Source organism: Bidens hawaiensis, unplaced genomic scaffold, assembly GCF_021521415.1.
Source record: "Bidens hawaiensis isolate Kalapana, Puna unplaced genomic scaffold, B.hawaiensis_p1.1 tig00419489_1, whole genome shotgun sequence".
In the NCBI taxonomy this organism is placed as follows: Eukaryota; Viridiplantae; Streptophyta; class Magnoliopsida; order Asterales; family Asteraceae; genus Bidens; species Bidens hawaiensis.
The window spans coordinates 256,549-278,994 of NW_027504877.1; the positions used below are offsets into that span (position 1 = coordinate 256,549).

The 22,446-nt window shown below is 33.9% G+C and overlaps 1 protein-coding gene across 1 annotated transcript; it reads right to left on the reverse strand.

Moving 5' to 3' along the window:
• Positions 1-1,185: 1,185 nt before the first annotated feature.
• LOC143609084 (uncharacterized) lies at positions 1,186-12,805 on the reverse strand. The gene is made up of 6 exons (XM_077083946.1): positions 12,697-12,805; positions 8,311-8,334; positions 7,326-8,257; positions 6,817-6,888; positions 6,523-6,594; positions 1,186-2,094 (listed from the first exon to the last, which is right to left on the reverse strand). The coding sequence occupies exons 1-6, from the start codon at positions 12,803-12,805 to the stop codon at positions 1,186-1,188; spliced, it is 2,118 nt and encodes a 705-aa protein (XP_076940061.1).
• Positions 12,806-22,446: the final 9,641 nt, after the last annotated feature.

A 22,446-nucleotide genomic window follows, 5' to 3' on the forward strand; every position in this document is an offset into this window, starting at 1 on the left:
ATAAATGATAAGAAAATTGGAAAGAAATATAACGCGGTTGCAACATCAATGCATATAGTAAGGCGTTTCACCCATGTAAGAGAAACATCCTTCAAATACCTATCAAGACTTCCTTTGGGTGCATACTCATAAACAATGACGTTTTCATCTTTTTCATCACAATAGCCTATAAGACCAATTATGTTCTCGTGCTTATACTCCAAGAGAATTTGGACCTCATTCCAAAATTGTTGTTCCCCTTGACCAAGCCTTGTATCTAGTCGCTTTGCAACAATGGTTTTAATTCCATCACCGTCTTGAAGCTTTCCTTTAAAAACTTCCCCAAATCCTCCTCCACCAATGCAATTGTCATTATTGAAGTTTTGTGTGGCTACTTTTATGTCTTCAAGTGAAATTCTGGGGTTGTTGATCTTGTTTTTCTGTCAGACATGACACACCAATTAAATTACATATACTGATCACAATTATATGTTGTTAAAATTATAACGGCTGATTAATATGGTGTTGAAAACAATATATACAAATTAGTAGGTGCTATCAGAAAACAATAAATTGTCAAAATACATGTTAGTAATGAAAGACTACAAATTAGTTAACAATTAGTGATGAGGTTGCTTTGCTGCTATTTAAAATGGTGATGGTAATTTACAGAAACTGTAAACAATGATAAAACCTTACCACAGTAAAATATTTTATAAAAACTAAAAAATGATGATGAAATTAAAATTTTGATGATATCATAGACTTCAAACAATGAACAATATGAGTTTAACATGCGTGATAATTGATCAATGCCCTTTTATCCATTAAAGATGTGCTTTACTTAGTTTTCAAAAGTTTTAAATTGAACTTTGATCATATTCTTTTCTTTACACTTTCATATCAGCAGTTCAGCAAAGCTGCAGACAGTCTAAAAATGTTTAAGCAACAACGATAAAACAAAGTAAACTCAGAAAGTGGAAAAGATTTTTACCATTGTGCTTTATCAATTATAGTATAATGTCATATCAGTTTACATTTTTATTAAACTAAAGTGAATCATCACAATCACTACTTCTTAGGATCAATAATATGAAGTTAGAACAATGACTTACTTGAAAGAATAATGCTTTCTCAAGTTCCTTGACAACATCTTTCATTGTTGGACGTTGATTTTGAGTTTCTGCCACGCACTGATGTGCAATTTCAATAAATATACGCTTTGGGTCCTCTATTTAGAACAAAATTGTTTTCACTTGTTTCTTCCTTTATTGTATGATCAATAATGTCTTGTATTGTTCCCGAGCAGTAGCATTGTTTTGCCACATGAGCCAGCCCTGCTTCATTCTCTTTAAGGTAAATTGGGTCAAAGGCTATCCTCCCACATAGAATTTCAAACAAAACTACTCCAAGACCATATACATCCGATTCTCTTTTTAACTTATTAGTCTTCTTATATTCTGGATCTATGTGGCGCATTCTGCCAATCCAGCTGATATGGAGTGCTTCGTCTTGTTGATTTGAAGGCAGGAATACAGACCACCAAAAGTTAACAATCTTTGCCCCGCAGTTCTTGTCCAAAAAGACGTTGTAGCTACATATATCACGGTTTATTATCATCGTTTGGTCCTCCATCTCATAGTGAATGTACTTTAACGCATGTGCAACATCAATGCAGATTTTCAAACGCTTTTCCCAAGTGAAAATGCGCATGCTACTGTTGACGTCTTCCAAATAATCACCAAGGAATCCATTAGAAGCATTCTCAAGGACAAGGATCATCTCAGAAGCTTCAAAACAAAATCCAAGTAGGGTGACTATGTTGGGATGCTTAACAGCGCTAAGCACTTCAACTTCTGTAAAAAACTCTTTTTCTCCCCAGTACTCATGTCCAGGAGGAGGGTAGCGTTTAATAAGCACATGATCAGTCCCTTCAACAACGGATGAATGATTTTCTTTACCAAAATGGTCGTCGAGTTTTGCTCTGTACATAGTACACCCACCCCCATCTGGAATTTCGTAAGCCTTTGAAAAACCATCCGTTGCTAATTGAACATCAGCCAGAGGAATCTTCAAATGTTCCAACTTCTTAATAATTAGCTGCTGCTGCTGCTGCTGCAAATTATTTAAATATATATATGTCATAAGGCAATTAAATTGAAATTGTGTGGTTCATATTTTTATAGAGAAATTGGAATTCATGGCCGATTAGCTGCTTCTTTTTTCCCCTTTGTTTTGTGACTAGACCCTTCTTTTAACTATTCAAGGCCAGCTCAACACATTTGCCCAAGCCCACAAACCATTTATAGTTTGTTCTAAACTAGGCCCAAATACAAAGTTACAATTTGTTAAACCAAATTATTTTAATGCTAGATTAAATGTTAATATGAAAGGATTATAAATCCTCTGTATTAGCTTACTCTAATTAAATTGTTCATGCTTATAATTATAGATGATTTGCTAGAATTTCAAAGTATTTGATTATATGCGTGTATTCTGCCACTAAAGTGAAAAAAGTTGTTTGACCAACTAGTTATTTTAAATTGTAGGTATATAAGAAAGGTGGATTATATATGTTCATATTTATTATATAAATTAGATGAAATTGATTAAGAAAGAGTAAAAAAGGAAAGTTGAACAAGTATATTGCAGCACTTAGATTACTGAACGTACGTATATAATTGCATGATTCATAAATTTAATTTAAAATATTTTAATTGATGTTATATTAAACTAAATGGTAACGAATATGAACAGACATTATAAAACAATAAGTTAGTAAGAGCATCTCCAATGCTTTATGCATGGTTTGAAATCCAACCATCCTAATCATTCACTCACATTCTCTCTCCTTCCATTCACACTTCTTCATCCTTTCACACACACCTTACAGACCATATTGAAATTCCAAACTCTTTTCACTCTCTCCTCCTCCTCTCTCTCTCTCTCTTCCACCTAGGAGACACCTATGATTCAAAACACCCAAAACCTCACCATTGGAGATGCCCTAATAATAAGGAAACATAAAAGTTATTTTAATATACATTTTCTTTATTTATCTTTTGGCATGTGAAGAGGTAACTCTGGGATTTAGGTTATCGTAAGAGCATTCTCAATCCATTCATCAAATTATGTGAGATGGGTTTTTTATAAGTTAGGGAGTGATTTAGGGTGTTGTAAGCGAGTCCTATAACTTTTTAATATATTTTGAAAGTGGTTATGAGTGAAGGGGAGAAAAAAAGTAATGATAAATTTATAAAGAAATATTATTTAATTGAACAAGAGAGAGAAAATGCAGTGATTTTTAGTATAATTTTGGATTTGAGGTTATGAGATGGAATGGGAATGTTCTGAGGTGAGGTCGTGCTCCGATATGCAATGTTTTCAAACCTTGCCTGGACGTCAACCCGGACATCTTGCCAGGTCAAAAGTCGAACCGACCCGGGAGGACGGATCGGTGTTTGACCTGGTAGACCTCATAAATAATTTAAATATTATATATATTATATATAAATAAAATAATAACCAAACTTTCATTTCATGAAGCATGTTTCATTAACATAGCCCAACCAGACCAAGTTTTATGAAGTGGACTAAGCCTAACCAACCCAATCAAGCAACACAATCAAATGGTCCAACAAAGGAACCCTAAGTGATATAACGGAGATAGAGCAGTGACCAAGAGAAAATTGACTGGTGTTCATGTTCTTCTTCCCATCTTCTTCCTATGTCATATAATCAGTCAATTACCATCCTCGTGCTTATTTTGTGTTAAAATCAAACCACTTAAGCAACATGGGAAGTTCAAATCGACGAAGTTTCAATCAAGTAATTGATTCGGAAACGAGACGATTGCAGAGTTGGGGACGAAGCCGCGTGGTTCAAAGATGGAATCTAGGGTTTTCAGTTTTATTTTGTTGGTTTCTTTTATTAATTTTTTAAAATTTCCGGTCCACCCAGCGGGTCATCGGTTCCGGTATGCTTAGCGGGTCCCGGTCGGACCGGCCGGTCCTGTCCTTGTTTCAAAACACTGCCGATATGTTTTAGGGCCGTCCAAACTGTTCGCCGCTCGAACTCGCTCATCGCTCGCTTGGAAATTTCTCGAAAAATACTCTCTCGTTTTTCGCTCGATTGTAAACGAGCCGCTCGGTTCGGTTCGGTTTGTAAACGAGCAAAGGTTTGCTCGGTTCGGTTCGGCTCGAATATTTTTAATTTATTTTTATATAATTATATATGAGCAAATACACACATAAAATATTAGTATACAACTGTTTAAAACCTTTTAAAATTTTCCTATTACGTCAACTTTATAATTTCATTGGTTCTATTCAAGTTTTTAAAATACTAAAAGTTTGTTTACATGTTTATTATATCTCACTTTAAATTTGTATCTCCAAAAAATTTACAACCTATAACACCTTTGTCTAAAAACTACTAATTTGTTTACAAAATGTATTATTTACAACATTCAAACTTGTTTCTTATTAAAATTTTTAGAGTGAAAAAGAAATAAATAATGCTCGAAAATCGCTCGGCCGTTCGATCGAAAAATGCTCGATTCGATTTTGGCTCGGTTCGAATTTCAGCAGTTCTGTTCGGTTCAATTGTAAACGAGCCAAGCAACGAGCAAGCCTTCGCTTGTTTCGGCTCGGCTCGGCTCGTGAACAATGTTTGATCCTTATCCCATTTCATAATTCAGCCCAATAATCTAGTATGTGGATTAGATGATGTTATAATCAACATAAATTTGGTTCTAAAAAACACATCATACATTAATCATAGTTATATTTAATAATGGTTAATTAAAGGATAACTCGGACCATAGTCGGGTCATTCATCCCTTGTTTATGTACTTAGGCCCACATTGTACAGGAACCATAACACTAACAGTCCTCTAAACCTTACTAAAACTGACCTTATTAATCATGCAACAACCCATGCGAGTAAAGAGAAAACAATGTAGCCGTTTGTCATCATACGCCCACGTTATCTATTTTCACTGTTTTCCACTTCTAACCCATAGGCTTGAATTATTGATTTACAACTTCAATTGATGCATAATTGCATAAATTGATCAAATTAATTCTTGATAACAAATTTCAATATTTTAAGTAATACCGTAGTTTTATTTTTATTAATAATTTTGACAAAAGGTCATGAATAACTTGTATATATCAACTCTTATATTATAGTTAATTATTTGAGTAAAGTTAAAATAAAAGGACAACGAAAATGAGAAGGGTGAGAATCAATTTAATCTATTAATATTAGATTTTAATGGTGGAGATTAATTCGAGAGAAAAAATTGATGGGAAGAGCATAAATGTAACAACCCACTTTTGTTGACTTTCTCTTTCCACATGCAAGTCACATGTCAATTCCCTTATCATTTAAAAACGCCAATAACTTTTTCAAGCAACATTCTTTTTAAAAAAAAACTCACCATAATAACAAACATTTTTTTTATCTTTAATATGAGTATCATATTGTTATACAAAAAATAGTGGGTTTTTATATTGTGTTATTGGTTGTTCATTGCGTTTTTTAATTGGATTTTTCGATGCATTGTGTTATAGATTTTGGTCATTGTGTTATCAATTGGTACTCATATTAAAGATAACAATTAAAACAATGATTACGTCATTGAGTCTTTTTTTACTTATCATTGTGTTTTAGTCATTGTGGAGAAAAAAGTATTATGCTCATTGTGTATTACGTTCATGTCATTGTGTAACATGTAGTTTCCATTGTGTTTCACGTTTCAGGTCATTGTGTTATGTGTATTCACCATTGTGTTTTATGTTTCAGGCCATTGTGTTATATGTATTCATCATTGTGTTCTACGTTTCAGTTAATTTTGTAATATGTATTCATCATTGTATTTTATGTATTAGAGAATTTGTTGTTATTTTACATTATATTTACGTATTAAGATTACACAACAGTGTTCTTAGCATTAAAAAAAATACACAATGATTGACGAAAAAAACACAATGACAAGCAGAAAGACACAACGATGAAAAAATACACAATTACAAACAAAAAGACACAATGACATAATTTTCTTTTAATTTTTATGTAACAAAGTCATACTCATATTAAAGATTAAAAAAATCGTTTTTTATTATAGTGATTTTAAGAAAAATATCATATGAAAAGGTTAGTCATGTTTTAAAATGATGGGGGAATTGGCATATGACTTGCATGTGGAAAGAGAAAATATGTACTATTACCCTTTTTTCTTTGATACCCACTTGACACATATAAATTAATTATGACTTCTCACACTTATCATTTTTGTTGGCATTTGTAGAATAACTAACATTAATTATCTAAGTGTTTAGATATTGCAAACAATTCATACTTATACTTTGTTGCTATTAGTGTATTTGTTTCAATTCAAAAACTACATAAATAACAATTTACTATTTCTGTTGAAGTTTCGTCACATTCCAATTAAATTTATAGATTTCACTTTTTTTAGAAAACAAAAATACCAGAAAGGATAATCAAGTCGAAAAAGAAACAAAGAAAAGGTCATACATGAATTTCATGAGATGCTTTTTCAACTTCCTCGGCAACTTGGTCATATTCCGGTTGTTGTACTTGCTCCTCCTTCAAGAAAAAAAATGAGATAAAAAAAAGTTACTGATAAAAGCAGCATTTTAGTGATAAGAAGCTATATATTAATGATGAAAAACTATAAATTTGGTGATGGAAAACAAATTCAATTTGCAGATCTCAATTCTTTTACAAATATTTTAATGAGAAAAATGATGAAGTGACGAATAGAGAAGAAGAAGAAGAAAAAAAAAATGAGAAAGAGGAAGGTCTTACGAGAATTTGATGAGTTGGTGTCTCAAGTTCCTTGACAACTTGATCCTTATCAAGGTGTTGTACTCCCTCAACCTTTAAGAAATTATATCTATATTTATTGAGAATAAACTATAAAACAATGAGGAAACGGATAATAGATGATAAAATGTTGACGAAACTGATGTTCAAAGATAATGCCTTAAAAACCACCAAATAAATAATGCATTACAGGTCAAATTTGTTAGTGAAGTATAAATTAAGATAACGTAAATTAACAAAAGATAAAAATATTACAACGTTATGAAAAAAAGAAAATCACACACACGTAACCGTTTCAGTTTGGATCAACATTGATGTCTACGTGTCAAGTCTTTCAAGATCCATTCCATGTAATTGATATATAGTTTAGCTATTAAAAATGTAGCAATTTATATGTATTCCTTTTGCATTATAATAATATGTGCATTTAATGGTTGAATTAAATTAAATTTATATATATACATATGTATATATATAAACACCTGACTTACTTGAAAGAATAATGTTTTCTCAAGTTCTTTGAGAACAACTTTTATTGTTGGACGTTGGTCTTGAGTCTCTACCACACACTGATTTGCAACTTTTAAAAATGTTTGCAAAGAATCCTTGTTGGTTCTTCTATTTGGAATAGAACTCATTTTACCAATTGCTTCCTTTATTGCAGGATCTATCATGTCCTCTTGTGTTCCCGTGGAGAAGTTTTGTCTTGCCACATCAACTAGACCTTTCTTGCTTTCGTTAAGGTAAATTTGGTCTCCAGCACGCCTTCCACATACAATTTCAAACAAAACTACTCCAAAGCTATACATATTTGTCTCTCTTTTTAATTCACCAGTATTCTCATATTCTGGATCTACATGGTATCGTTGGTCAAAATATGTTTTTCTATATTCAGCTTCGTCTTTTTGATCTAGAGGCAAGAATACCGCCCATTGAAAGTCTTCAATCTTTGCCTCCCAATTCTGATTGAACCCGATTCTATTGGCATTTATATTACCATGTATCATCACTTTGTTATCTTCCATCTCAAAGTGAAGGTAATTCAACGCACGAGCAGCATCAATGCAAATTTTCAAACGTTTTACCCAAGTCAAAGTACGCATTTCTTTGACGTTTCCCAAATAATCACTAAGGTTTTCGTTTGAAAATTTCTCAGTGACAAGCATCATATCAAAACCTTCAACACAGAATCCTAATAGATTGACTATGTTGTGATGCTTAACACTAGTTAGCATTTCAAGCTCTGTAAAAAACATTCCTTCTTCTTGCTCGTCATCTACAGGAATGAAGCGTTTAATAACTACAGTGTTATGTCTTTTGGATAGTTCACTTATACTCTTCCCTTCTATAGAGAAAGTGTTTTTGTTATCAAAATGACCGAGTTCTACCGTGTTACCAAGTGTAGTAATTGTTAGATCCAATTCTGTATTTGTCTGAAAAATTGTTGGTAACTAACTTTATATCAAGAAGCTGAACCTTCAAGTGTTTCAAGTTCTTTACCTGCAAACATGTAACAAGCAAACATGTAACAAGAGGAAAAGAGAGTTAGAAAATATGAAATTATAGATACTTGTTAGAAGTGTCAGATCAATTTTTGGTGGTTAATATATTTGTAATCACTTTTAGGAACCTTAGCGGTCCGAAATAACCAGAAAAAAAAAAAGAAAAAAAAAGCTGAACATAAAAAGAAAAATAATATCTTATGCTAGTGGGTCCCACCAATAAATATCTTTCCTCCTCTAGCGCACGAACACCACAGTTCACATGGTAGTAGTTTGTGTTTTCCATCTTTAATGGGTTTCTTCAACCATATAATTGGGCTCATTGTCTCCACTGTAAATTTGGTGATTATTTTTTGTATTGGTGGTAGTTGGACTTTGATAGGAGATGGTGGTTGAATAATTAACAGGAAATGTTAAAAGCATTTGATAGTTTTTTATTTTTTATTTTTCAGAGTAATTTGGTTATTTTCAATGCATTTGACTTAAAAAATATATTTATTTTCAAAATTTAAACATCTTGATTTAAAATCTCACACGTCTCATAAAGGAATATCTTTCTATTAAAACAATTAGGTCATTTAGTACCCTTTCAAGACTATTGGGAACATGTAAGAGATATCAGGAGGGATAAGGCAAAGATTGGTCGGCGGGTGCAATTGAATAGTGGTAAAATCGTAAAAAAAATCTTTGAGAATTAAATTATGAATAGTAGTAATTTGAAAAATACAATATATAACAAATCATTAATTATGTAATAAACAAGCGTTGTACAATAATTTAAGATATCGTAATTTTAATTTATTTTTCTTTCTTAATGCTCTTTTTAATAGTAAAAGTAAACAACCAAAGGGGTTGTACAACACTATCAAAATGTTTGTTAAGATGAGAGACCTCTCAAATGGTGTTTGTTGGTTAAGTCTCTTGGTGGATGAAAAATGGTAGAATAAATTGACGTAAAAAAAACAAATTAAAACGGTGAGAAATAAAGTATATCATACGTAAAAAAAAAGTTAAATAAGAAAAGACTTACAAAATACGGTTGAAACTTTAATGCTTGCTTCAATGCTTTCTCTAGTTTATCGACAATAATGAGAATATTTGGGCGGTTTGCTCGCTCTTTCTCTAAGCAAGAATATGCCGTTTTTGAGTATAATCTGAGTGAATACCATTTGATTCCTTAGATCAGGATAGACTATATCTTGCAGCGTTTCATTTTCATAATGATATTTGGCCAATCGAGCTAGAAAGTTGTTCGCCTTGTTCTTAATATATGCACTCCTCCCGCACAATAATTCGAATAAAACCACACCAAATGAGTAGATATCTGACTTGTGCGTCACACCCTTGCTCTTTTCAATTTCTGGGTCTACATACCCTATTGCGCCAAAAGGTTCAGAAAGGATGACCTGGTCCATCCGGTTAACCCATTGTTTGACAGAAACTTTAAAACCGGATAACTTTGGTTCCCAGTTCTCGTCTAATAAATTGTGGAGCTGTTGATGTTAAGATGTATAACACCATAACCACGCCCCTCATCATAATGGAGGTAACTCAGCGCACGAGCCACGCCTACACATATCTTCAATCTTTGAGTCCATGTGAGGTTCGGATTGTTAAGATGCTCGTTCAAACTTCCTTTGGCGGGCTGATACGCCCTGTTTTTTTTTAGCTTGTTCAATGTTTTGTTTTTCTTTAGGTCGGCAATAAACAGAGAATTGGTGCGTGGTGTTACAATGGCAAAAAGCTATTGCTAGCGGGCCCAACCCACCATACGGAACATTAATTTCTCAAAGTTATCTTCAGTTTCGGAGAAAACCCACTCGCTCAAAGGTCCAGACGTCCTTAGGATCGAACAAGAGATTACAAAGATCTAAGTCTTCTTCATTGAGGCACTCATGCCGTCCTTGAAGTGTTGTTTATTGGGATCGAACCTGAGTTTTCACTAAAAATGCCAAACTTCCTACCGGTCTACCACTACACCATATTGAAAATTAAGGACAATATGCAGTGTGTTGGAGTGTTGCAGGGAATGGGCAGAGCACCTTCCTGCATTTTTCAAATTTTAATTTTAATATAATGTTTATTTATGTTCTCAATTTTTACACTTTTTATTTATTTTTTAATTAATTTTAGTATTATATTAAAATAGGTTCAACCGGTTCGACGGGTAGGTCCTACAGCTACTGAGCTTCCAAGATATTTTAAATTTTGTAATTTCTAAAATCATAATTCCATAATCTACGAGCTTGTGGTAACCAACATTTATGATTGTATATTGAATTTTATAAACTTTGTTCATCGCCTCAATATAAACCATTTTGCAATCAGGTGAGCATGAATGCAATCAACGTCATCAGCTAATCAATTAAGTCTAAAGCTATGAACTAATCAACATCAATTTGTTAAATTAATGAGCTAATCATATAGACCCCAGGGTTGTCCGGTGATGTAAAATTACCATACAGCATACATTGGCAAACGGTTAATCTTCTCCCGGTATCTTTATGTTTTTTTTTTTAATTTTATTATTTATTTATTATTATAGTTTCTTTCATTGCTAAACTAAAAAATTTATAATAAAATGTCAGGTAAGCGGGCAACAAGCTGCGCCACAATCCTATTTTGAATAGTAAATCCGATCCTACTAAAAACGAAGCTTTGGGTTTTAGGAGCCAAAAACTTACTCTTCAATATTCACAACTCGCTGAACACTGATCAAAAAAGCCATAACCTCCGGGGTTAGAAACAGAATGTATAAAAAGCAAAGGGGAGAAACACACATTGTTTCTCTAAACAAGCGTTCTTGTGTTAGCAATTTTGTCTGATTTCGCGTTCAACGCAACTTGACCCGCAACAAACTCATTATTTCTTAGCCCAACAAGAGGGAACACTCCTGTAAGATCCACACAAGCGTGTTTCAAGCATATGTAGGTGTAAGAATTTGAATGAACAGACATCCTTGACTAGTATATTCTTTTGTGAAATTAAACTAAAAATTACAAATTTACAAGCCATCTCTAGATGCTTAAAATAAGTTACAAAGAAAACTAATAATCTAGAACTTATTTGATATGATTGCTTAGTTGGCATTTTGGAGTAAATCAAAACCCTGACAAAATATTGGTCATGGGCATTGTGATCGGGACAGACCCTAATAAATACTGGCCCCTCGGAGCATCAAACAATTAAGTGGGTTTTTGGTTTTTATTTTAGTTTAGTTTAATTATTTGTTTTATTATTATTTACTTGTTTATTAAAAAGAAGTTTAAAATCCCTCCGGACATCAAATCACAATGGAGCAACATAGGCTCAAGGATTTAAAGTCCCCGGTGTTCACGTGATAGTGACGTGGTATTGTAGAGGGGTTTTAAAACCCGCTCCACAAAGAATGGTCTTATGACCCTACACTTTCAAACAAAACCTCATAAGATCAAGCATATACAATAAATAGGCTTGAACTGCCTATATATTTATATTTTCTTAATACTTTTTTTACGAAATTAAATTACGACATACTGCAATTGCGACATATTTATGCGTTACAACATTGGTGACAAATTAGTTTGTGAGAGATCAGCAACGCATCCATTCTCCAATGGAATTTGTTTCTGAAATATTTCATTACAGATTATCAGTGACGGAGTTTCCATGATTAATTTCTAACTATAAGTTATGCATATTACAAATATCCAAAATAGATGCATGGTTGATCCTTTTTGATTATATCATTCATATATATACTAGCTTTTATCCCCTGTATTACTACGGGTGTGGGAAGCGCGGGGGTGGGGGGTTATTTTAAATTATTCATTTCTAATATTTATATATTTTTTTATTTTAATTTTATTTTTTGTAAAGAAAGTTAATAATATACTTGTGATTGATAATGAAAGAGTTTTGACAAATAAATAAGATATTATAACCCGGTTTAAAATTTATCTGGGTTTGATAATACCTATGGCCCGCTTATTTTTTTTACTACAAAATTGTTTCTTAATTATAAATAATATTTTTTAAAAAAATCAGATATTATTTTTTAGTATAGGTTGGATTAATGTTGACTAAGCCACCAGAAAAAGAGTCGTTGGTGTGGTGACCAAGTTATGGGCTGAATGTACGTTGGAGTCCAAGAATAAAGGAACAGAATGAAGACCAAGTTTATCTGCTTAGTTTGTTATTTTTTTTTTCTATTTAAGCATCTTTAGTTTGCTTTGTTTATCATCACTTTCAATTAGCCGAAATCCACTTTTGTAATCTTTTAATCATTCCTAAGCATTTGGCTTTAATAAAAAAGATTACTTTTGGCAGCAACTAGTTCCAGTTTCTTTGATTCATTTAAATTTCCTGATCCAAATCTTACATTTGGTATCAGAGCAACCACGTTCTGATCCAATTTTTATGCCAAAGTTCCTACGTTTCAACATCATGTCAGTCATCACAAACTCTAACTCCTCAAGAGACAATTCCATTCCATTCCAGTGCCCAATCCTCACACCTACAAACTATAATACCTGGGCCATCAAAATGGAAGCTATCATGGATGCCCACGGGTTGTGGGATGCCATCGAGCCACCAACCGAAGTGGTTGCGGATGAACGAAAAGTAAAACAGGCTCGAGTTTTCATCTTTCAGGCAATCCCTGAAGAAATACTTTCGCAGGCGGCGAAGAAAAAGACGGCTAGTGAAGTATGGGATTCGTTGAAATTCCGGTATGTGGGTGCAAAACGCGTTCAGAAAGCTCGCTTACGAATTTTAAAAAGTGAGTTTGAAGGGTTGCAAATGGAGGATGGAGATTCTATTGACGAGTATGCAGGAAAGCTGTCGGGTATGGTCTCAAAATTTAACAGTGTTGGAGCAAAGTTGGAAGATGAGGAACTGGTACGTAAATTGTTTGACACGGTCCCGGAGAGGTTTATAAACCTAGTGGCTTCAATTGGGCAAAGTTCAGATGTTGAAACTATGCCATTTGAAGAAGCGATTGCACACTTGAAAGCTTATGAAGATAGAGTAAAGCTTCCTCAATCGAAACAAGCAACCGACAACAGCTTGTTACTCACCAAAACGGAGGGTCAGACGAGCTCGAAGGGACAAGTGAAGAACCAACAGTTTACGGGCCAGAAGTCGGGTGGACGAGGAAAAGCTGACCGGGGTGGTCGGGGTAGTTTTCGGGGACGTGGTCGCGGTAGGGGTAACCGCGGTGGACACGCCGGGAACCTAGATCAAAGGAACGGGTCAAGGAACAGAGATAAAAGGCACATCGAGTAGGTCATGAACTCGGGCATTATGCATCGGAGTGTAAAGAACCGAAGGAGAAACAGGATGAGGTGAATCTAAACCGAACTCAAGAAGAGAAACCAGCCCTCTACTTGACTATACATGGTGAAGAAACAGCCTCCATGGTCCTTTTAAATGAAGATAGAGTCTTTCCAAAGTCGGGTGAAAGCAAAGAAGTGTGGTACGTTGACAATGGTGCTAGCAACCATATGACGGGGATGAGGGAATCATTCGCTGAGTTAGATTGTAACGTAACTGGGCAAGTTCGGTTTGGAGACGGATCCAAGGTTCAAATTGAAGGGAATGGTCCATTGGTATTTGAAAGCAAGACCGGCGAACACATACTCATCCCTGATGTGTATTACATTTCGGCGCTCACGAGTAATATCCTCAGTTTGGGGCAACTCACTGAGGAAGGGTATGACGTGCACATGCATGGAAACGTCCTGAAGTTGTATGACGACCATGAAAGACTCATTATGAAAATTCAGGGTCAGTGAATAGACTTTACAAAATCAATTTAAAAATTGCAAAACCAGTTTGTTTGGCAGCCTACATAGACAATGAAGCTTGGTTATGGCATGCAAGGATGGGCCATGCAAATTTTGTTGAACTTGAGTCAATGGCTCGAAATGATTTGGTTATGGGAATGCCTCGCATAACCCATCCAAAGCAGGTGTGTGAAGGCTGTCTGGTGGCTAAACAGGTCTCAAAAGAAATTCCCAAAGAGGCTCAGTGGAGAGCTAGTGAGCCATTGGGCTTGGTCCATGCAGACCTATGCGATCCAATTACACCACAAACAGCAGGTGGTAACCGGTATTTCTTACTTTTTGTTGATGATTTTACAAGGTTTATGTAGGTATATTGATGTGCTAAAAGTAGTTATATAAAAACACGCTAATCTAGACACTAAGTAATAAATTCTAGACTCTTAAACTTAACTAAACTACTAACCGGCAAGTGAACCAGTCGACTCTAGTACAGCTAAGTAAGTCCGGATATCGAACCCACGAGACTCTTTAAATTACGTTTACTAGCTAATTAGACTCGACTACAAAACACGACTTATTATTTATATTTGTTTAAGGGGGGTTTTATTTAAAATACTAAATTAATACTATAATTAAAACTAATTAAGAAAACAAATAAATTAAACGAAAACAAAGTTTGTTATGAAAATAAGATGATGATGAGAAAACTACCTAGGCTAGACTCCCCTAAATTTTGGTAATGAATTGACTCGGGAAAATATTCAGTTATGGACTGGGATCGTAAAATAGACACTTAAAAGAAAAACCAAATAGGACCCCTGACCCTTCTCAAGAGAAACCTATGGATTTCTAACAAGTTTTAACGCACACCAGTATTAAAAATCAAGTTCGCTTACGGTCACCCAATTGTTTACAATTTAGTTCCTTTATACGAAATCCTACCTTACAGCGCGGAAATCAAAGGCAGTTTAATATATCGAATTGATTCAATAGACAATAATTAAATAATCAAACCTAGACGGACTCTTTACGAAGAACTAAATCTAGCAAGATCAAATAATAAAGATCTATCAATAACCTAGCACCTTACAGATTTAGGTTAGCAGCACACTTAGGTTTAATTAATTAATAATTATTGTTCCTATGATCTTAATGCATATCAATCATAAAATAGTCAAAAACACAAAGTAGATGACCTAATAGCAACCTATCATAATGACAAACAATAATCTAGGCAACTATGGAATAATAACAATTAATCAAACAATCCTAAATATCCATATGCATCAATTTAATATGATTAAACCTTTTACCAAATCATAAAAATCATAACGATAAATAAATCCCAAATCAAAACACAACGTCAAAATAGGTTCATCATAAGCCTAGGCAGTCTATAATTTTTAGCCTAACATCATAAAATAAAACAAAACAATAATAAAGGAATTCATGGTGGAAAACAAAAGAAACGAAAGATTAAAGGCGATAAAACCTGTGGTCTTCGTTCTTGGATGATAAGCACGCCACCGTATGATTCCAAGCCTTCAAAACCTCCAAAAGATCACCTCTTGAGCTCCAAATTTTGTTTATGGCTTTCAGGTTATTATTAGGGTTAAGTTTATGGGTGTTTATATAGACTTTTAAGGCCCATAAACTTAAAATTAGTAGAAGATTCTGTAAATCTAAGCCCATAAACTTAATATTTGTAGAATATTCTAGAAAACTGAGCCCAAAGTGCCGCGCTACGGGCCTTCTCCCATTTTGCTTGTTTTCGCCCTCTTTATGACATGGTTGAAACCCGGAACCTAAAATATTCAAATAAATTAATAATATACAAATTCTAATAAAAACCGAACGAAAACTAATAAAATATTATATTAAATATACAAGGGATTTATATATATTTAGCCTTATATCATATATGTAATCAGTTCGAAGGATCAAGCTTTCCAAATGTTTAAAGTGTTTAAAGCCCAAGTTGAAAAGGAAAGCAAGCACAAACTGAAAATGCTAAGAACTGATCAGGGGGTGAATTTACTTCACATGTTTTCAATGAGTTTTGCAGAAATGAAGGCGTGAAGAGGCAATTAACAACTCCATACAACCCTCAACAAAATGGGGTCGTGGAAAGATGAAATCGTACGATCATTGAAATGACTCGCTCATTGTTAAAATCTACGAATGTACCTGAGGTGTTATGGGGGGAAGCCGTGAGGCACTCAGTTTACATTCTTGATCAAATAGCAACAAAGGGGCTAAAAGGGGCAACACCGTACCAGATGTGGAAGGGTCACAGACCGAACCTTAGCCATCTAAGGGTCTTTGGTTGTGTGGCATACGTGAAGCAAATGAAGACTCACCTCACCAAGCTAGAAGATTGAGGTCAAGTAATGGTGTATTTAAGGAGTGAAGAAGGCACAAAAGGGTACCGAATGCTAGACCCTGTCAAGAACAAGATTGTGATTGCAAGATCAGTAGAGTTCATTGAAAACAAGAAATGGGCCTGGGGAGAGCCCAATGTTGAAAGACCTTTAACGAGTTGGGCTAGTGTACCTGTTACAAGTGTGGTAGCAGAAACTCAAAGCCCAAGTCAGAGTGTGAATGACGACCAAATCCTTAATACTCCAGCCAATCATCAGTCAGCTATTTCGTTTGTTTCAAGTAGCCGAAGACAGCATTCAGAGACAAGGCAAGACACTAATACGGTTCCATTTGATGACACTCCGTGTCAAGGGTTTTGATCAATTGGAAGGCTGTACCGTAACTCAACAGCCATGACTGACAAAGAGGTACAAGATAGGTACAACCAAGAGTTAATGTTGATTGATGACGAGCCGGCTTCATACGATGAAGCTGCAACCAAAGAAGAATGGGTAAAGGCTATGAAGGTGGAACTCGACTGCATTAGGAGAAATAACACCTGGACTTTAGCCCGGCTGCCGCCTGGTCATAACGCAATAGGGTTAAAGTGGGTGTATAAAGTGAAGAAAGATGCAAATGGGAATGTTACTAAGTACAAGGCTCGTGTAGTGGCAAAAGGGTATGTACAAAGAAAGGGAGTTGATTTCGAAGATGCGTTTGCACCAGTAGCCCGATTAGAAACAATTGGACTCCTTCCTATTGCTGCAAAGGAACAGTGGCTTGTGCATCACCTAGATGTCAAGTCAGCGTTTCTAAATGGTGATCTCAAGGAGGAGGTTTATGTGACGCAACCTAGCGGGTTTGTAGTGAAAGGTAAGGAGGAGATGGTGAACAAACTGAACAAGGCTCTGTATGGCCTGAGGCAGGCCCCACGAGCATGGAACGCAAGGCTAGATAAAGTGCTGAAAGAACTCGGTTTCAGTAGATGTGTTCATGAACAAGCCGTGTACATAGTACATAAACCAGATTTCGTCTTAATTGTTGGGGTATATGTAGACGATTTATTAGTGACTGGATCTAGCGAAGGGAAAATTCATGAATTCAAGAAAAGAATGAAGATGGTATTTGATATGAGCGACATGGGGAATTTGTCATATTACCTTGGTATTGAGGTTGAGCAGTCAAGGACGGGAATAATGCTCAAACAGGAAGGGTATGCAAGAAAAATTCTTAGCATGGCAGGTATGAGTGCTTGCAACAAAACAACATTTCCCATGACTCCCAAATTGCAGTCGACCCTAAAGATGAAGACGGGGAGGATATCGACCCAACCATGTATCGGAAGATAATAGGGAGCCTTCGCTATTTGATTCACACCCGTCCAGATCTGAGTTATCCAGTAGGAACAGTAAGCCGGCTCATGCAAACTCCAAAGCAAAGTCATTATGCAGCAGTTAAACAAATCCTAAGGTATATTAGAGGAACAGCCGGATATGGGCTAAAGTATAATAGTGGCGGAGATGGCAGATTAATCGGGTACAGTGATAGCAGTTATGGTACTGATATTGAAGAACGACGAGGCACAACTAGTATGGCGTTTTATTACTCGAATAATCTAATCACATGGAGTTCACAAAAACAGAAGACTGTAGCACTCAGTTCATGTGAAGCAGAGTTTATGGCAGAAACATCAGCAGCGCGTCAAGCATTGTGGTTAAGAAACTTGCTGAGTGATTTAGTTGGAAGAGCTGCAGAGAAAGTGAAGCCTCTGGTTGATAACGAGTCAGCAATTGCATTGATGAAAAATCCTGTTTTCCACGGAAGAAGCAAACACATTGACATGAAGTATCATTTCATTCGTGAATGTGGTGAAAATGATCAAATTTCTGTTGAACATGTAAGCGGGAATCTGCAGAGGACTGATATTTTAACGAAGCCATTGGCCCGGATTAAATTTGCAGAAATGAGGAGCCTTGTGGGTATGGAGAACTTTAGCAAAGAGGTCAACACTAAGGAGGAGAGTGTTGGATTAATGTTGACTAAGCCACCAGAAAAAGAGTCGTTGGTGTGGTGACCAAGTTATGGGCTGAATGTACGTTGGAGTCCAAGAATAAAGGAACAGAATGAAGACCAAGTTTATCTGCTTAGTTTGCTAAATTTTTTTTTCTATTTAAGCATCTTTAGTTTGCTTTGTTTATCATCACTTTCAATTAGCCGAAATCCACTTTTGTAATCTTTCAATCATTCCTAAGCATTTGGCTATTATAATAAAGATTACTTTTGGCAGCAACTAGTTCCAGTTTCTTTGATTCATTTAAATTTCCTGATCCAAATCTTACAGTATATCCCTATTTAATAGGATTTTCATATCAAATATTTGGTGAGATTAATTTTTAATTTAATGAGATAACCCGTTTAAAGGCTATCTGGGTTTGGTTAGCCCCATAGCCGTGAATTCGAATCAAATGCATGAGAAATCTTCATTTACAAATAAAACAATATGATGATTTAAGATGTAAGAAACAACCAACTAGCTTTTAAAAGTTTTATTTATATATATTTAAGATAAGAATAGTTTAGCCTGTTGTTATCCACTGACTACTTTTTTTCAAGGAAATCCTTCCAAACCAATTTTTTTTATTGCATGGTAACAATTAAGTCTCCTTTTTTGTCATTATTTTCCCTGGAAATCCAAATTAAGCTTATTATTTGTATATAAGCGTATGAAGGTAGGAAAAATATAGTTTTGTCTTGTTATTTATGCCTCTATATTTATTTATCTATTTATTTTTAATAATTCAGTTTTGATAAGATGTGGACTCATAATTTAGTAAGGTTTAGGATCCTCTCACACCACTTGGGATTCCCACACAATTTTTTTTCCTATACGGCTCGTATAAGGCTATACGGTCGTATAGCACCTGAATCATGTCAGTTTGTGTCATAGATTGTCAGTCATTGTTTATAGTGCCTCGTATAGCCAGTGGCGGATCCAGGAATTTTTTTTAGGTGGTTCCCTCTTAATTTATAAGGTGGTTCCTACGCGTCTTCTATATATCCGTACACTATTATTTCGAAACTCGGGAACCACCCGTTTGTATGCTGGATCCGCCAATGCGTATAGCCCTATACGGGCCGTATAGGGCTATACGGGCGTATAGATAATTATTTAGACACAATTTTAAATATTAATATGTTAATATGGCCGTATAGACCTATACGGGCGTATAGACAATTTTTTGGACAAAATTTTAAATATTAATACGTTAATATCTTACATTTTAATGTATTGAGTACATAACATACTTGGCCAAATATGATATTTTAGAATAGAATAAATTGTCTATTAACATTTACATAACATATTCGGCTAACTAATTTGTAGTTGTACTCCGAGAATATTCGTTTAAGATTATATTATGCTACATTTTATAATAGTTTATACACAATAATCAATCAATAATTAAGCAAACAAGAAAACATTTAGCCAAAACATACTGATAAACATTTGGTCCACATACATAAAAATAAACATTCCTTATCAATCCTTCCAACCCAAATAAACATTACTAAATAAGTGAGCCACACACTATTGCCCACGGATCGACAAAACAAAAAACATGAAAATTGTGAGTTGAATAAAACTGTCGGTAAACATGTTCATGAGCACATTGATGGTTATCGACGAAGACTAGCATGTACACGAACCAAATGAACATGATTGGGGCATGTTTGTGTTTGTTTTTTAACGTAACCGAACAAACGATCTAACATGTGTTGGAAATTGGGCCCTTGATCTAACACACAAACACGAGATTAAACAACTTGTTCGACTCTTTTTATTATTAACTAGTTTTTGAACCTGCGTATTACACGAGATTGTCGAATGATAAAAATAAATTAGGTTCGTTATTTCAACTATGATTCTCAAAATACTTATGATTAATTTAATGGATGACTTTATAAAATAATAACCAAGTTTGAATTTGTTCCAATTAAGTCAATCATAAAAAAATTTGTTCTAATCAAGTCGCTAAAGTTTATTTTTTGTTCCAATCCTAAATATTTTACCTGTATAGCAGGTAATTTAGGTTTTTTTTTTAAATAGTTTGATATTGCATAATATTTTTTTAAAAATTAGTAAAAATGGAGAAAAATAATTTTTAAATTGCCAAATAAAAATGAAAAATTCCAAAAAATTACAAGATAATTAATATATTCCTTTTTTTGGTATTGAATCGATTAATAATTCTACTATTAAATATTTTAATATCAACTAACTATCTTTTTTATATTTTTCTAAAAGAATGATGGTTTCTTATAAAGAAACCGTAACTTAAAATTTTCTACTTTTTTCTTTTCCATTTTTCGCAATTTAAAAATTATTTTCTCATTTTTTGCTACTTTTTTCAATTTTTAAAAAAATATTTAGCAATGTCAAGATATTTAAAAATTAAAAAAACATATATAACATGCTATTCAGGTAAAATATTTACGATTGAAACATATATGAACTTTAGTGACCTAATTGAACAAAATATTTTATGAGTGACCTAATTAGAATAATTTTAAAACTTGGTTATTATTCTATAGAGCAATCCCTTATTTTATAATGTACAAAGTAAAACTTATGAATTATGTTTTTTTTTCCAGTTCACGACTTATGAAATGTATCTTTTTTATGTTTCACCCATGTACTACACATGATGGAAAATAAGAACTTAATGGTAGTTTGGTTTGTTTATCTTTCTTTTCTTTTTTTAAAAACCGTCTCGGTTCATTTATTTTTGCTAAAAAAAGTGGCCGGGCTCATTTATTTTTGTTAAAAAAAGTGGTTCGTTTTTTTTTGTTTTTTTAAGTAGTTCGGTTCGCTTATTTGTTAAAAAATGTATTTCGGTTTGTTTATTTTTGTTAAAAAAATAGTTTGGTCCGTTTATTAAAAAAAACTGGTTCAGATAATTTACTTTTGTTAAAAAAAAGTAGTTCGGTTCGTTTATTTTTGTTAAAAAAAGTAGTTCAACTCATTTATTTTTTACCATAGGGTTAAGTAAATGATAAATGAAATAAATACTATTCTATCCACGACTTAATGGAAAAAACAAACGGGTTTAACGAAAAATACTAAGATAGCATGATTTGGAAACGTCATGTATTGATTTGCACGAAATTAAAGAAATGTACTAAAGTTGCGTAGTTGGTTAAACTTCAGGTATGCAAATGGCACTTAACTTAATAATGAATAAAATCTACACTATGCTATAACCCAATTGACTAAATAGTTTTGACCCTTTTTCCATTGGTAGCAAATGGTTATCCATTAAGCATAGGAAATCTTAGCTAACATAGACCCCTCTTGCAAGAACGGACTAACAGGGTCAGCTACCCAGCCAACCTTCATAATTAAATACCGTTACTGTATAGGTAGAGCTTGTTGTGAAAGACCTATTACTGGATAATTCATGGGTAGAGCCGGCCCATGGATAAATAGAATGAATGAAATAAAAGATGAGAAATTAGGAGAAATACATGCTTAACACTTAAGTTTCAACATTTTCTTTTATTAGCAGAGTAAGATCAACGAAAGCATACTAAATATAATACCCCTAACCATTTATTTATCCTAAACTCATTCCAACCTCAACCCAACTCAAGCTCTATTTTAATAAATAAATATAAATTCCTAGATAAGCCTAATTAATTTAAACTAATAATTATCTCTAGTTTAAATATAAAATTCAATAAATAACTCACCAAGAATTATCTATAATCCGTTTTATCTTTCTCTCTTAAATTCAAGACATATATGAATGGCTTGCTTTCTTGTTTTGTTGTTTTGTGTTCTTTCTTTATAGTTAGTTATAAACGAACAATCCACGAACGTAAATGAACACAAACAAACATATATAAATAACCAAAAATGAATTTAACTAAACTACCCCTACGAAAAGTAAACATGAATATCCAAACATAACTATTATCAAAAG

Bases quoted from the DNA above. Each gene is read 5' to 3' on its own strand.
- LOC143609084 (XM_077083946.1), bottom strand. From the start codon at position 12,805: ATGGAATTGTCTCTTGAGGAGTTAGAGTTTGTGATGACTGACATGATG. The intron at 6,889-7,325 runs GTAAGTCAGGTG...AATTTCTTAAAG, and splicing joins AGAAAACATTATTCTTTCAA to GTTGAGGGAGTACAACACCT. The intron at 6,595-6,816 runs GTAAGACCTTCC...TTTTTCTTGAAG, and splicing joins CACCAACTCATCAAATTCTC to GAGGAGCAAGTACAACAACC.